Raw genomic sequence first — 16,498 nt, 5'->3', positions numbered from 1 at the left:
CAAATCAAAATTAAACACCAAATTAGAGGTGGGGATCAATTCTCCCTGGGAAGGTTTTCACAGAATGACCTCTAAGATGTTATAACCACCTGCAGCCCAGATCTCAGTCCTGCAGGAGGGATGTTTTACCTTGGTCAGGCTCAATCCCACTGGTGCCATGGCTCTTCATGTCGATGTCAAACTCCTCTGACAAGGAATTCCTCAGGGCAGGCCTGAGCACTTTGCCCTGGGCACGGAACTCCTGCAGCTCTGAGTGCAGCTCATCAATCTGGTCCTGCAGCTCCTGACAGGGAGGAAAACAAAAAAACAGCTGAGTGAAAAGGAGCTAAGGCTGCTGAGCATCCACCCAGTCCCACCACAGCACATTTGGGTGGGAATTACAGCAGAGTAAGAGTTGTCAATAAACACAGGCAAAAAAGGGAGAATGGCTTCCCACTGCCAGAGGGCAGGGCTGGATGGGAGATTGGGAAGGAATTCCTGACTCTGAGGGTGGGGAGGGGCTGGAATAGAATTCCCAGAGCAGCTGTGGCTGCCCCTGGATCCCTGGAGGTGTCCAAGGCCAGGCTGGACAGGGATTGAAGCAACCTGGGACAGTGGAAGGTGTCCCTGCCATGGCAGGGGTGGAACAAGATGGTTTTTAAGGTCCCTTCCAACCCAAACCATTCTGGGATTCTCTGATGATTCTACAATCCCAAACTCTCAAAGGTGAAGGTGTAACAGGAGCTCCAGGAGCTTTCCCTTTATTCCTTCTTCCTGTGACCTTTCATTGAAAAGCAGCTTTACTAACACTTCCAAACAGTTGGGAAATGCCTCCTCAAACACCATCTACTTGAAAAAAATCAAACCAGAAGCAAAAGATCAAATTAGAGAGATCCCCTCATTACTGAATTTACCATCTGGTCCTTCCTCCTGCCTGCCAGAGGAACATCCCGAGGGTTTGTGCCAAGGGCTGTGCACTCCACTCCAGGAACAGCAGCTATTGAGGAAAACAACTCCCTGAATGTGCAAACACACAACCCTGCAGCTCTGAAAGGCCCAGGAAGTGAACCTTGAGTACTGACTTCTGTCTGCCATCCTCAAAAAGAGAAAAATCAGCTGCATATTGAGAAGAACCGTTTCAACTCCTATTTCTAGGCAATTTTTGCTTTTAAACTGCAGCTTCCTAGGAGAGCTGCTGTGCTGCTTTCCAATCCAACAGCAAAGGCAGCCCTTTATTGAGTGGAAATAATCCTGCAGAACAGATCACAGAACCCCAGAATGGTTTGGGTTGGGTTTGGGTAAAGCTCATCCTATCCCACCCCTGCCATGGCAGGGACACCTTCCACTGTCCCAGGCTGCTCCAAGCTCCATCCAACCCAGCCCTGGACACTTCCAGGGATCCAGGGGCAGCCACAGCTGCTCTGGGCAACAGATGAGCTGGTTCCTCTGTAGAAATCAAAAAGTAAGATGTGTAAATAGAAAACCTGCAGGCTCACCTTAAAGTCTTTCAAGTACACAAGATGGAAGAGAAAGCAAACTTTCTGTTCTCAGGTTTATTAAAAAAAAAACATTTCTGGACTGAAAACCAGCAAAATGTGGATGTGTTTTATTTCTCCTCTAAGTTCCTGGAACTCTGAATTCACAGGGCTCCATGGTCCCTGGGGGCACCTCACCCCCTTAGCTCAGCCAGGGGAAGAGATTTCCAACCTGCCTCGTGCTGCTGCTTGCAGTGAGGATGTGGCACTTGGGGACATGCTTAGTGCAGGCCTTGGCTGTGCTGGGGGAATGCCTGGACTCCACCTGAGAGGGATTTTCCAGCCTAAACGGTTCTGTGATGTTCCTGGTGGACACAGGAGCCAGGTCTCAGCTGCACTTACCCTGCACTGCTGCTCGTACTCGCTCCTCATCTGGGCCAGCCTCTCCTCCTGCAGGAAAAACTCTGCACTGGTGGGATCCAGGTCACCAAACTGCAACACAGGAGAGGAATAGCCAGTGATCCACCCACCCAACCCTGCAGCCCTGCTCAGGACAGCGTGGAGCCATCCCAAGCAGTCCTGCAGCCTGCACTCTCCCCTCTCTCCACTCTGGATTTTTATTTTAAATAAAGAAACTCTGCTTTCCTCCGAGCAGGGAATGAGTAACTTCTGCAAAAAAACTGTCTTCCATCTAGCACAGCTCTCATGCTCATTCTGATTCCAGATCACAGCTTTCTACCTTAGCATATGCACATCTCAGTGTGGTAAACAATCCCAAGCTTCAAAGAAGGCTGGAAATCCCAATATATGAACCTGAGGCTACGGCTGCACAAACTTAAACATCTCTGGAGAAGCTGATATTCTGAAAGTTTAATGTAATACAGCCATGAACAGGTGATCACCTCGATTTTCACCTAATTCCAGCAGTGATGCCATGGAAAACCCTCACTCCTCCTGGAAAGGACCTGCAAGTTGGGCCCATCCAAAATTCTGTGCTGGGGAATAAAAATAAAAATCCCTGCAGATCTGCAAGATGATTGCTTCATCCTAAGGCTCCCTGCTTTAATTAGAATAAAATTACAGCTAAGGTGGAATATCTGTATTTTCCTTAGCTGAAGGCAGCCCCTGTCACCAAGGCAGGCTGTGCCTGGATAATCTGCATAGAGACCCCAAGGCCTCTGGCTATCAGCTGAACTGGCAGCTGGAATGCAGCAACTTAAAAATGATTTAATTCTGAAACCCCACTGGGAAAAGGGGGATTTACCTTCTCAGCCAGGACATTTTCCAAGTTCCTCTGCAGTTTGCTTGCCAGACTTTCACACTCAGCCAGTTTTTCTCCCGTTTCCAAGAGCTCGTTTTCCAGGCGGCTGTTTTCCTGGAGCAAACAAAAAACCCCACAACAGATCAGCACTTGGAGGAGGAAAAACCAGCATAATAATGGTAACTCCCAATCCAGCATGACACTATTCCAAGCTTCAGGTGATGACAGGAATTATGAATTATTATTATTATCCACACACAACCCACTCCTGCCACAGCCAAGTGTGAACAGTGGACTTTTGATAAATTATCAAAAGGCTTAACAGCAAGTTTGCTTTGCATGGTTTGCTTATTTTTAAAAGAGGATTTTAAACTTGATCAGGATGTTTTATCTCCTGGCTTGACAGCTCATCTGAGAGCTGTACACACACTCTGCACGTGATGGCAGCAGAGATTTGAGATCTCTGGAGGTCAGGAATCCATGGAACAACCCATTGACGTGCCCCAAACACCAATTCTCATGGATATGCCTCAACCTTGCTGCTTCAATAACTTTTGGCCAGCTAAACATAGCCCACAACTCATCCTTTCAGGAGTCACTCCCCCTGCCAGAGCATTCCTGATTTTGGGGGAAATCCTGGCTGTGCTCAGCCCCTGTTACCTTCAGGGCCAGGCCCAGGCGGTCCCGGGTGTAATTCTCATCCGTTTTCAGCTTTTCAATCTCCTGCTCCAGCTCCAGCCTCTGTTTGTTGGCCTGCTGCAGGATCTGCTCCCGCTCCCTGCGCAGCTCGTTCTTCAGAGCAGAGATTCTCTCCTTGTACTCCTCATCCAGCTTCCTGCCAGGGGGACAGGAGCCCGTTAGAGCAAGTGTGGAAACCCAGGGAATATTTCTCTGTCTGCTCTGGGGTGCCCTGACCCCCAGGGAGCACTGACTCTGACCCTCATCCATGGAGAAAGTTTCCTACTCTTCAAGACAGACTGGAATCCATAGAAGTGTGAAATAGATTATAGAGAGCAGTGTAGGTGTATCACTTGTGAAAAATTGAGGTTTTGGGGTTTTTAGTATGTTGTGGATGGAAGCAAGATGGAGGGCACAGGGTGTCATCCTGGGTTTCTTCTTCATGCTGTTTCTTCCTCCTTCTTCATGGGTTTGGGCGGCATTTTGTAATTGGGCAGAAAAGTCCTCACTGGGGGCTCTGTGGGATCAGTTATTGGGTTAAAAGGGAAAATAATCCAGGTGTCAGCTCTTAATTGGATGGTTTAGTCTTAAAAAACCTTGTACCAAGAGATTGTTGGCCATTTTGTGCCTTCTAATGAAAAGCTGCTGAGCTTCCAGCAGTGAGACTGTCTTACTGATAAGAAATCATAAACACCAGAATCCCAACATGAACTACTGTCTCAAGTGCCTTCAATGCAGACCCAGAGAAACCAACAACTGGTACCCCCAGAAGGAAGAAGGTGACAAATACTGCTGGGGGTGAAGCTGGGTGGTCACCAAGCCCCTGGCCGGGAGGATGGAGGGATGGAGGGATGGATGGAGGGATGGATGGAGGGATGGATGGAGGGATGGATGGAGGGATGGATGGATGGAGGGATGCTGCAGCTGCCCCACCTGAGGTTGTACTCGTTGCGGCGCTCGATGGCGGCGTGGTGATCGTCCACCTCCGAGGCCATCAGGGATTTCAGCTTCTCTGCCTTCTCCAGGTCCGAGCGCAGCTTCTCCTTCTCCCTGGCCACCTGGTCAAACCTCTCCCTGGGCAGAGCAGAGCAGAGCCAGCCTGTATTAGGCCTGTCCTCACTGCTTCCCCCCAAAAAGGGGATTTGAAACATCAGAGAAAAAGCTTGGAGAGATCTCCAAGGGTCTCATCGACTGAATTTAGTCACTGGATTTGAACCTGTACCCAAAGAGCTCTGGACATGTCTTGGTGTCCCCACAGATCCTGAGACCTCAACACTTGAGACCCTCAGCCGTGGTCCAGCCCCCAAATTCAAATCCTGAAATGGTTTGGGTTGGAAGGGACCTTCAAGCCCCTCTCACATCCCAGCCTCTGCCATGGACAGGGACACCTCCCACTGTCCCAGGCTGCTCCAGCCTGGCCTTGGGTACTTCCAGGGATCCAGGGGCAGTCACAGCTGCTCTGGGCACCTGTGCCAGGGCCTCACCACCCTCCCAATCAGGAATTCTTCCCCAATATCCCATCTAACCCTGCTCTCTGGCCATTCCCTGTGTCCTGTCCCCTCCATTCCTTGTCCCCAGTCCCTCTCCAGCTCTCCTGGAGCCCTTTTAGGCCCTGGAAGTGGCTCTGAGCCCTCCCTGGAGCCTTCATTTTCAATAGAGAAACCTTCACAGTGAGTCCAGCACAAAGTCAAACTGTGCTGAGTTTCCAAGGAAAAACATTGGAATTTACAGTGGTACAGATTTTGTACCTCACCTCCACATCTACCACATGGCAGAACCTCTGCAATGCCCCAGATCAGTTTGGATCAAAGGTACTGATAAACTCCACCAGCCTCTGCCCTGAGCTGTGCATTCCTTGGCCATCAATGACCACTGTGGACAGCAGTGACCACTCCCAGGCTGGGAACAGCCTGCTGCTTCCATTTTTCATTTTTAACCACATTTTCCTGCAACCCTTGGAGGTTTCAGTGGTTTTCCCAGGCAAAACAAGACAGCTGGAAGTTTCTGAGCACTCCAACAGAGAACTGAGCCTTCCAGCGCCACCCCAGAGCCCCTGGGAGCACCAGCACCCCTCAGCTGCTCCCTCAGCTCCTGCTGGGCCAGCAGAGCAGGGAGCAGCACCTCAGCCACCCCTGGGACTCACATCAAATGCCTGATCTCTGTTTTGAAGCTGGCCAGGGCTGCCTGGTGCACCCCATTCTTGGTGACCAGGAGCTCGTTCTCCAGCGCCAGCGTCAGCTCCGTCAGGTTCACCTTCCCATCCAAGCTGAAGTCCAGAGCCTGTGGAAACAACAAATCCTCTGGGTGGAATGAGCTTCCTGCAGGAGCCTGGAGACATTTCTGCAGGGATTGACAGGACAGAATCAGCAGGCTCACAAGAAATCTTTGCTGATTAATCTGTCACAAACGCCCCGAGGGCAACAAACCAGACATCTCTGCCACCTCCCTCCAACAGAGCTGCTGCCAGCTGTGGAGATGGGAAATGGCCTGCTGCAAAGTAACAGGAAATTAAGCCCAGGCCTGATGAATTGCACTAATTCCCTGCAGGATCTAACGAGCCTGGACTCTGCTGCTGTGAGGGGGTGGCTGGGGATGCTCGTGGCAAACAAAAGCAGCTCTTGCAACACAGAGGCAACACAGAGGCAGCCCTGCAGGGGGGTTTGATGGTGAGGATCCCACCTCTCAGAAAGCAAGTTATCATCAGCAGCTGCTTGGGATTTTGTAAAATGCCAGAATGGTTTGGTTGGAAAGGACATTAAAGGTCATCCAGACACCTGCCATGGGCAGGGACACCTTCCACCATCCCAGGTGGTTCCAAGCCTTGGAAGTGTTCAAAATCCATGTGGATGTGAGACCTGGGGATGGGCTTTAGTGTTGAACAAGGGTTGAGCTGACAGCTGGACTTGTCCAAGCTAAACCCTGCAGGAGCACAAAGCAAAGCACTTGTGGTGGGGCTGGAACACTGCAGACACTGCAGAAACCACCCCAGTGACACCAGCACAAAGCAATTTTCCAGTGGAAAGCAACAAAGTGAAGGTGGACACCCAAACCTGCTGAAGGTGGACACCCAAACCTGCTGAAGGTGGTCCCAACCTTCTCAACCAGTGCAAGGTGATGAGGGGGTTTTAAATCCTGAGCCATGGCAGGGGTTATTCCAGCCTGGCTGTTCTCTACTCACAAGGATATTTAAAAGCCAGGAGAATCACACTCATCACTGTTGGAATCCAGTGATGGCCACATGAAATGATCTTCTGCCACCCACAGCTTCTAATGAGATGGACAGGGATGGATTTATTCAGGTATCTGATTTCATCCCCATCACCTTTCTACTCTCTCTAATGGAACACTGAGGACTGGGCAGGGTTTCAAGTGCTGTCCTCCACCTCAGCACAAGCAATAATTCAGGTCACCCCAGTGCTCAGAGGTTTGCAGGTGCAGCTATTCAGGGAGGAAAAGGAATTAAATTGCTTCCTAACAAATGTAGGTGACCTCTTCAAGCTATGCTGGAAATCACAGGGTATTTTTATCATTAAAAAAGATAAAATGGGATGCACCATAAAGGAAATGATTGGAAATTTCCCAGAACTCTTGTTACTAGCACTGGGAATTTTTATAGGATCATAGAATGGTTTGGGTTGGAACAGATCTTAAAGATCATCCAGTTCCACCCCCCCCACTATGGGCAGGGACACCTTCCACTATTTTTATCATTAAAAATTATAAAATGGGATGCACCATAAAGGAAATGACTGGAAATTTCCCAGAACTCTTGTTACTAGCACTGGGAATTTTTATAGGATCATAGAATGGTTTGGGTTGGAACAGATCTTAAAGATCATCCAGTTCCACCCCCTGCCATGTGCAGGGACACCTTCCACCAGTCCAGGCTGCTCCAAGCCCTGTCCAACTTGGCCTTGAGCACCTCCAGGGATGGAACAACCACAGCTTCTCCATGGGAAGTTTTAAAAGGGGAAAAACCAGAAACTTCGGAAAGGAAAAAAATAACTCAGCATCCAACACAGGGATAAAAAAATACACATAGAACCAGGGGTGAGATGCAGCTGGGGGTTACCTTCAGGATCTCCTGGCTGTTCTCTATGCCCTCCTGGTGCCAGCAGTCCAGGACACCCTCCACACAGCCATAGCCCATGCCATCATCCAGGCTGGAGAAGAGGGAGAAGCCGATGGTGCTGGGCATGGCCGAGGGGGTGGTCGTGCGTCGGCCGCTCTCGTCGAAGGACTGCAGAGAGGATGAGGATGAGACAGGGCAAAGGCAGTGCCCACAGGGCTTTACCAATGGAATTTCCCTAGCACTGCTCCAGAGATTAAGGATTAAGCTCTGGTTTTCCTCACTGCCAAGCAAAACCCGGCGGGAGCGTCGCTGCTGACCTCAAGCAGGCACTCGGGATTTAAAATAAATCCCAGGAGGAGCAGTGTTCCAGAGCTGGCCTCACTGCTCCAGAAGGGTTTGCCACTGTTCATTTTTGGTTTGGAATGTCACTCTCCCTAAAACAGCAGCAGGGAGCACTTGCAGAGTGGTTTGGGTAGAGCCCTCAGCCTCCAGGCAAAGACAGGGAGCAGATTTCAAACTCTGTCTCAGAAAAAAAGCAAAAGTTGGAGTGGAGATGTGGGAGCTGCATGTCCCCAGCCTATCCCAGGCAGTGCTTCCCCCTGCACACAGTTCATCCTGGATGCCCCATCCTGGAGGTGCTCCAGGCCAGGCTGGAGGGACTTTGGAGCACCCTGGGACAGTGGAAGGGGGTTGGAACAAGCTTTAAGGTCCCTTCCAACACCAACCACCCTGGAACTCTACAAGGCTCTACCACTGCACTCCACAGATTGCCAGAGCCCTCTCCAAGCCACAAAACTTCAAAGGGGAGCCATGTCCCCTTTGCCATAAGGGTGTTCAGGGTTTTATCTCCCCCAAAAGAGTTTTTTCTGAGCGAGAAGTTGAAATCTGCTTTTGGAGCAGGGCAGGCAGCAGCTCACTGCCACCACCTCCTGCCTCACAGCTGCCCCTGCAGGGACAAACACTGAGGAAGAGGAGGAGACAGGCTTGGTGGGAATTGTTCAGGAATTCTCCTGCTCATTTTACCCCAGGATTCTCCTCTCACTTTCTCACCTGCATGGAGAGGTGGCGTTTCAGCTGCCGGTATGGAGTGGATGCTGAAGGGGTGAGAGATTTCCCATTTCTAAACAGGCCATAAAAGAAATCCTCTATGCTCATGGTCCCATCTTGCTCCAGGTTATGGAGCACCTCTTCAAGCACCTGCAAGGAGACAGAAATCATGTAAAAGGCCAAAAAAATCTGGCACAGGGCAAACATTCTATTCCCAAGGCTCCAAAAAGAGCGAAGCAAGAATTACCTGCTACATCAGCCTGCCACATTTCCATATTCTCCATGTGGAAAATTGCAGGCACACATACACCATGAAAAAAAGCTCCTGGTCATCTTGGAGCTGCTTTTTAATGAGGCAGCAGGGAAAAAAAAAACCTCATTTCATTCTGCTCCTGAGCAAGTGTGACCTCAGGAATTCAGCTCGAGGTATTGAGATGCCAAACCCTGAGCAGCTGGAAGTGACCAGGCAAAAAAAAAAACCCTAAGACACTGCAAGGTTATCATAAATCTGTTTTATGCTTCAGGGCATGCTGCTTTCTCAAAAGCAGGACTGGAGATGTTCAGATTAGTCCCTCACTATTTCTTTGTCTAGAGTTTATCTTTTCCATTTTCTGCCTTAATACCTTGAAAATATTTCATTGTGGATGCTGCAAAGGAATACCTGCTCAGGAACACGTTTTGTGGAGGAAATGAATACAAACCATGTTATCTTAAGATGCAAAAAACCTGACTTTTTTAATAAAACTAAATACTCAGTTGACAAGAGCCTTTTTTTTTTTTGTTAAAGATTTCATTTTCTCATGGGCTCTTGCTGCAGGACAGAAACACCCACAGGCCTTCCCAAAGTCAAAAGCAACCACCTATGAATATTTAACCCATATTTGCTGTCTAGCTAGAAAATTCCTAGGATTAAAGAGACATGTTTGGAATCCAAGCCATGCTTTTAAATTCCAGATCCCGCTGTGACTGCGTGAGGAGCACGCACGCCACGGCTCAGCCTGGCAGCTGCCTTCTCCTGATGGTTTGGGACCAAAAACCTCACTGAGAACCAGCAGCTGGAGCTGCAAACCCCTTCCCAAGCAGCCAGGTGTGCTTGTGGTGAATCCCAGGAGGGATTTTGGGGCTCACAGCAAAGGCCAGGCAGGGCAGGGCTGGGGTGGGTTGCTCACCTCGCCGGCCGCTGCCTGCAGCCCGTGCTGCTCACAGATGGACACCAGCTTCTTCCTGTTCAGGTGGCCATCCCTGGTGATGCCCAGGTGCTCACAGACCTCCTGAAGCTTCTCCTCGATCCACTCTGGGCTTGGGGAGGCCCCAGGGGAGGCGTTCAGGTCGTCTGGGTTCCAGAAGCGCAGCTGCCCTGGAATGGGGGAGATTGCTCCGGTGTCTGCAGTGAGGAGCAGAACATCTGGGGGTTCTGCACCCCACAGGAGATCTGCTGCTGCAGTGGGCACAGCTCCTTCCCGGCTCTGCAGATCACTTGTCTGGGTTCAGAGCCCGCTCTGGGGTTAAGGATGGGGATGGTGGTCCCAGCAGTACCAGACTCTGCTCAGCACTTCACTCACTTGTGCCACCAGGGGAAGGAGCCTCCACAGAGCCATGGAATTGCTGGGGTTGGAAAAACCTCTAAGGCCATGGAGTCCAACTGTTCCCCAGCACAGCCAAGGCCACCACTGCCCCTTGTCCCCCAAGTGCCACATCCACACGGCTTTTCATCCCTCCCAGTGCCTGGCCAGGTGCAGGCTGAGCAGCAGCTGGGGCTGTGGCCAGGAGGATCTTTGGGAATGTGGATGAGTCTGATGGCCAGTGTGGCCAGGGAAGGGCAGCAGAGCTTCCTCAGCTGCTGGCATGGATGGGAAAGGCTCCTTCCCTCCCCTGGGCTGTTATGGGATCAAGGGAGCTGCCAGGCCACCTCCTGGGGCTGGAAAAGCAGCTTTAGGAGAAAAAAGTTGGGTTTCTTTGGATGGGAAGGGGTTAGAGAGCAGCTGGAATGTGGAAGAGGTGCTGATGTAATTAAAAGGAAGTAGATGCATCCCCTTGTGCCTCCAACAGCTCCATGTCCCTCCTGCCACCCTCCTGATGAAGATGGTAGAACACTTTTTTGATGAAGATGGTAGAACAGTGGCACAGGTTGCCCAGAGAAATTTCCCATCCCTGGAAGTGCCCAAGGCCAGGCTGGACAGGGCTTGGAGCATCCTGGGATGGTGGAAGGTGTCCCTGCCATGGCAGGGGTGGCACTGGACGAGCTTTAAGCTCCCTCCCAAACCACTGCAGGAATTTATAATTCTGTGACAATTAGGGAGCTTTTAATGACTGGTCCCTGCTGACATCTAGTGCCCACCAGGCTCCACTACAGCCAGAGCCCCCCGGGGCAGGATGGGGAGCAGGACAGGGCTCAGGGGGACCAGGAACACCCACAGCAGGATGAAGAGGGCAGGGGGGTACAGCACAAGATGTGCCCTGCCTCAGCTTTCATGCCCAGCTTGGGGGATGCCCCAGCTGCACCTTCCTGAGCTCTGCAGCAGCCAGGCTGGGTGCTCCACACACCCAGAGCCCCCCTGATCCCTGTTCAAAGCTGAAATGAGAACAGGCAGACCCAGGTGCTGCTCTCTGCTCTTACCCTCGGCCTCGTACTCCTCGCTGCCTCGCGTCTTCCAGTGCTGGGGAGAAAACAAAAGGCTCCTGAGTTATTGATTGCAAGGCATCCCCTGAATGAAAGAGACTCTGGGATCAGCCTCCAAGGAGCTGCAGGGCTCCAGCAGGGCTGCCAGGCTTTCATCTCCCTGCAGCCTGGGCTGGGGATGCAGGGCTCTTTGATCCTGCCCTGTTCTGGCACGTGCAGCTCTGTGCTGGGAGAGCCCAGAGGTGCCCAAAGCCCCACAAATGACTTGTGGGGACAGCAGAGGGGACAGAGCAGAGCCTGGCAGGGTGCTGGAAGCAAGGGAGAGGTTTGCCCTCTGAGCAAACCATGCTGCTTTTCTTTGAGGATTGATGGCTGAGGGGATGGGGATGCAGGGAAGATCACAGAGCTGGGTTAGCCTTTCCTTCCAGCACTTCATTCTGTGCACACTCAGCCAAGCCAAATCCAAACCTCCTGCACTGAGTGCAGCTCTCTATCAGGAGAGAGCTGTGCTGCCAACAAGCCTTACACTGAGCTTAACAGAGAAAAAAAAAAAAACACTCTCTGGTGGTCTTAAACCATCCAGCTCCCTCTGGCATCATCCCATCAGCCCAGGCAGCACCAGGAGCAAAAGCACAGCACTTAAGGTGATTTCCTCATGTCCTACACGTTGTCTCATCCCTGGCACCCTTGTAGCAGCCCAGGGTGTTTGCTCCCACACCATTAACTCTGCTCTGGCAGTGGCAGATGTTGCTCCTGCAGTGGGACAAGTGGATCCTTCTGCCTGCACGTGACTGATGGATTTGGAGTCAAAGTCACCCAGGACATAAAGAGGCTCTAAATCACCACAGAAAAGTTCAATAGCTCTCATTCAGATTACAGCTAAAAGCCATTAATCTACAACGTTGCCATGGAAACTGAATTAAGGCACTGGACTTTTTTTAGCTCTGCTGCTGTTCCCGTTTCAGCTGCAGGACCAGGCAAGGGCCCTTCCCTGCCACAGCATCACAACGTCCCACGAGGGACAAAAAGCAGGAGCTGAGGCAACAGGTGCCATTAAATCCCATCCCTGGAAGTTCTTTACCTAAAGAATGGCAGAACCCTGGCACAGATTGCACAGAGGAGCTGTGGCTGCCCCTGGAAATGTCCAAGGCCAGGTTGGACGGGGCTTGGAACAGCCTGGGATAGAGGAGGGCGTCCCTGCCACGGCAGGGGGTGGCACTGGATGGGCTTTGGGTTCCTTCCAACCCAAACCATTCTGGGATTCTATGAAATTGCCATCTGAAAATGCAGAAAACTTTGTGCAGAGAGAGGGTCAGCTTGGGTGCCGGAGGAATCACCCTGCAGCCACCCATCCTCCTCCTTGGGGACAGCTGGGACACTGAGGGGAAGCTGGCAGTGATGCTCAGGAGGCAGATCCTCTGTGTGCCAGTCCTGCATAAGCAACATGCACACTTTTATATAAAATCAGATTAACTGAGCACCAGAGCCCCTCACTTCAAGCACTTTCAGCAAAACCACACCAGCTGCTGCTGTCCCATCCCTGCCAATGCCCAAGGCCAGGCTGGACAGGGCTTGGAGCAGCCTGGGGTGGTGGAAGGTGTCCCTGCCATGGCAGGGGCTGGGATGGGATGAGCTTTAAGCTCCCCTTCCAACCCAACCCAAACCACTCTGGGATTCTACAAAACCACAACAACTCCATCACCACCACCAACCCCAAGAGGCTGAACAAAGCCAGGGGGCTTTGGGCTGGGGTGCTCGCGTGACCTCCCCTCCCTCCCTCCTGTCCCTTTGTGTGCTCGGGGTCAGCCACCACCGGGAGGGGACAAAGAGGGGCCCACGTGGGTGGGACATGCCCATGTCAGGCTCTCTTTGTCCCCCAGCCCCGGCAGGGCTACAGCTGGCCCCGGGTCAGAGCAGGGGGTGCCAGCAATGCCTGATCCCCGGGGAGGCGCGTGCGGCGAGCAGATGGCTCCGAGTGCATCTGCAGCCGGGGCCGTGCGCTCTGCCCACAATGAGGCAGCAGCAGCCACCTCTCTGTCCCCCCTGCCATCTGCTCCAGCCAGCCAGACCTTTGTTCTCCCCCGCAATATATTGCTAATTAAAACGAGGATCAGCAGCACATGCCACGAGGTGAGCCCTGGCCCCGGTGCTGGTGGGGTTTGCTCTTCCCACATCCACACTGCAGCTCCCAGGGCTGAGCAGAGACCCCAAAAAAAGCTCTCAAATCCCCACACCTCACCTTACCAGGTGCCCTCAGCTCCAAAGCACCAGTCAGGCACTTTTTCTGGGAGCAGGCACTATCGTGAGCTGTTAAATCACAAATCCTGGCTTCCCAGTGCTGATGGAGTTTGTTGATCCCAGATCCACACTGCAGCTCCCTGGGCTGAGCAGCTCAAGCAGAGACCCCCAAAAAAAGATCTTAAATCCCCACACCTTGATTTGCCAGGTGCCTTCAGCTCCAAAGCATCAGTCAGGCACTTTTTCTGGGACTGGGCACTATCCTGAACTGTTAATCACAAATCCTGGCTTCCCAGGGCTGATGGAGTTTGTTCTTCCCAGTGCTGATGGATTTTGCTCTTCCCAGATCTACACTGCAGCTCCCTGGGCTGAGCAGAGACCCCCAAACAAGCTCTCAAATCCCCACACCTCACCTTACCAGGTGCTTTCAGCTCCAAAGCACCAGTCAGGCACTTTTTGTGGGAGCAGGCACTATCCTGAGCTGTTATTCACAAATCCTGGTTTTCCAGGACGGTCCCACTCTGGGAATCTCACATCGAGGACCCAAAAGCAGGAGTTTCAACCCTCCCAATGAGCCAGGCCATGCTGGGAACAATTCAGAAACACACAGAGCATGGGAGCAAGTGGCACTGAAGGGGCTGAACTGGGATGTGCCAGCAGATTCTAAAACCTCAAAGCTTGGAGCAGCCTGCACTGGTGGAAACTGTCCCTGCCCAGGGTAAAAGGTTGGAATGAGATGGGCTTTAGAGTCCTTTCCAACCCAAATCACTCTGGAATTCCATGAACCTGCAAGTAGGAGGGACTCTCCCAGAGCAAAGCAGCAGCTGGGGAAGGGGAGGGACGGGTGCTCCCCTGGGAGGATTGGAAGTCAGCACAGCCACCATCCATGGGGACAAGCTCCTGCAGGTCACAGGGACCCTCAGGAACCCACCACAGCAGGGTTAATGCCAAATCCAGACCCAGCTGCTCATTACCTGATCCAGCAGCACCTGAAAAGCCCCGGGGATGGAGGTGGAGCCTCCCTGGGCAGCTGCTCCCAGAGCAGCTTTCCAGCCTTTCCCTCGTGTTCACCAGGGAGGGAGGGAGGGAAGGAAACCTCCCAGACACAGCCTGAGCCCTTTTAATTGGCACTGCCTGGGAGCAAGCAGCAATTAAGCCATCCTGCCCCAGTTCTCAGGCTGGGGGCTGTGTTTGCACACACAGCACAGAGAACTGGGCAAGGGCTGCTCCCTGGCCGGATCCCAGGGAATCAGGAGCCTCCAACGCCCCTCTGGGACCCCCCAGCACGTCCCAGCAAGTCATTCCCATGCACACCAAGAGGATCTGCTTTGGAGATGCTGATAAAGCGGCAGTTTCACAAGTTTGACTGGATTTCTGCTCCACTTGCAGAGGAATTAACCATCCCACCAGCCCAAAAGGTGCAACAAGCATTCCCAGCAGGACACTGCTCCAGCCCCCAGCCACGGTGTGGTTACACCAGTGGGGTTAATTAACTGACCTTGTTAATGGACTGCCCTTTACACCTCTGTGACAGCTAAAACCAAGGGGTGAGCTTGGAGCAGCCCCTTCCAGCAAGGACATCCCTTCCCTGGGGAGTGTGGGTGGATTAACATCGATTCCAAGGCCAGGGCAGCCCATGTGGCCAACACCAGACATGGATGAGCATCCCTGTGGTGCTGAGCAAAGGTCACCAGCAGCAGAGAAAAGCCTTTCTTTGAGGTGCTGGTTTGGGGTTTTTTTATCATTTTTAAGCTCAGCTGCATAGGAATAGCTCTGAAACCATGGGAATTGGAAATTCCTTCCTTGCTTTCTCACACAGGGCTGGGTGTCCCCCTACAACTGAGCTGCAGAGGCTCCAAGTGAGGCCACGAGACAGAGGAGGGAGAAAGCAGCAGTGGAAAAACTCCCACCACACGCTCCTGAATCAACAATGCTTGGCACAGCGGGGCAGGCTGGAAGCAGCCCAGCTCCAGGGCAGTGCTCTAACACACAGCACCAATCCCAGCCACTCGGCTCCTCTGGCTCTCCTGTCTGGGGAAGCAAGAGGAGATTCACTGGCACAAAGAGAGCCTCAGATCTGGAGCACAAAACCAGGAATGGGGATTTTTTTGGAGCAATTAGACGCCGCTGTCCCCAAGCAGCTGCTGGCTGCCCACCACCCCTTCTCCCCATCCCTTCTGCTGGAGCCATGGTGAGGTTTTGGCAGCTGCACTGATGGATGTGGACGTGCTCAGGCTGCTCCCAGCCCCACACCTCGTTAGCCACGGGGGCAGCAGCTCAGCCCTTGGTTAATTGCTGGCCCACACTCCAGCCAGGAGCACTGGCCCAGCTCCTTCCCCACTTCCCACAGCCCAGGGAGCAAGGGAGCCATGCCTGGCATGGCTCATCCCCAGGGACAGCAAGGAGAGTGGCCAGGGAAGGCACTGGGACATCCCAAACCCCTCTGGATGAGGGCAGCAGCGATGCCCAGAGGTGACAATGCCACCCCAACACCCATCCCAGGAGAGCAGCCAATGCCTTCACTGGGAAGGCCCCAAGCACATCCCAACCCCTCTGGATGTGAGGAGCAGCCATGCCCGGGGTGACAAGGCCACCCCAACACCCATCCCAGGAGAGCAGCCAATGCCTTCACTGGGAAGGCCCCAAGCACATCCCAACCCCTCTGGATGTGAGGAGCAGCCATGCCCGGGGTGACAAGGCCACCCCAACACCCATCCCAGGAGAGCAGCCAATGCCTTCACTGGGAAAGCTCCAAGCACATCCCAACCCCTCAGGATGTGAGGAGCAGCCATGTCCAGAGGTGACAAGGCCACCCCAACACCAATCCCAGGAGAGAAGCCAATGCCTTCACTGGGAAGGCCCCAAGCACATCCCAACCCCTCTGGATGAGGGCAGCAGCGATGCCCAGAGGTGACAAGGCCAGCCCAGCACCCACCCCTCCCTGCTGACCTCCTGGCTGGCAGCAATGTGGGCAGGGTGCGGCTCCTCGCTCAGCGGCTCGATGACTGTCACCTCGGCAAAGTCCTCCGGGGACTCCGGCAGGGAGCGGCGCCCGTAGCGTTTGCCACCCTTGATGTACTTGGGCTGTGCTTCTGGGGAGCAATCTGGGGAATCCAAGCACAGAACAC

At 52.9% G+C, this 16,498-nt stretch overlaps 1 protein-coding gene across 3 annotated transcripts in view; it reads right to left on the bottom strand.

Annotated features, from left to right (window-relative positions):
- The window catches only part of NIN (ninein), a 59,206-nt gene that overhangs the window by 28,639 nt on the left and 14,069 nt on the right, over positions 1–16,498 (bottom strand). For all 3 annotated transcript variants that reach the window (XM_031066236.1, XM_031066237.1, XM_031066238.1), the window contains exons 3-13: positions 16,320–16,474; positions 11,130–11,169; positions 9,682–9,869; positions 8,516–8,662; positions 7,466–7,633; positions 5,537–5,673; positions 4,327–4,467; positions 3,376–3,550; positions 2,719–2,829; positions 1,857–1,946; positions 130–283 (exon numbers count right to left, since the gene is read on the bottom strand). In XM_031066236.1, the coding sequence (XP_030922096.1) occupies positions 130–283; positions 1,857–1,946; positions 2,719–2,829; positions 3,376–3,550; positions 4,327–4,467; positions 5,537–5,673; positions 7,466–7,633; positions 8,516–8,662; positions 9,682–9,869; positions 11,130–11,169; positions 16,320–16,474 (1,506 nt within the window). The remainder of the gene's footprint in view (positions 1–129; positions 284–1,856; positions 1,947–2,718; positions 2,830–3,375; positions 3,551–4,326; positions 4,468–5,536; positions 5,674–7,465; positions 7,634–8,515; positions 8,663–9,681; positions 9,870–11,129; positions 11,170–16,319; positions 16,475–16,498) is intronic.

This window comes from Geospiza fortis, unplaced genomic scaffold (assembly GCF_000277835.1).
Source record: "Geospiza fortis unplaced genomic scaffold, GeoFor_1.0 scaffold23, whole genome shotgun sequence".
Taxonomy (NCBI): domain Eukaryota; kingdom Metazoa; phylum Chordata; class Aves; order Passeriformes; family Thraupidae; genus Geospiza; species Geospiza fortis.
This window is presented reverse-complemented; position numbering and strand designations above follow the sequence as displayed.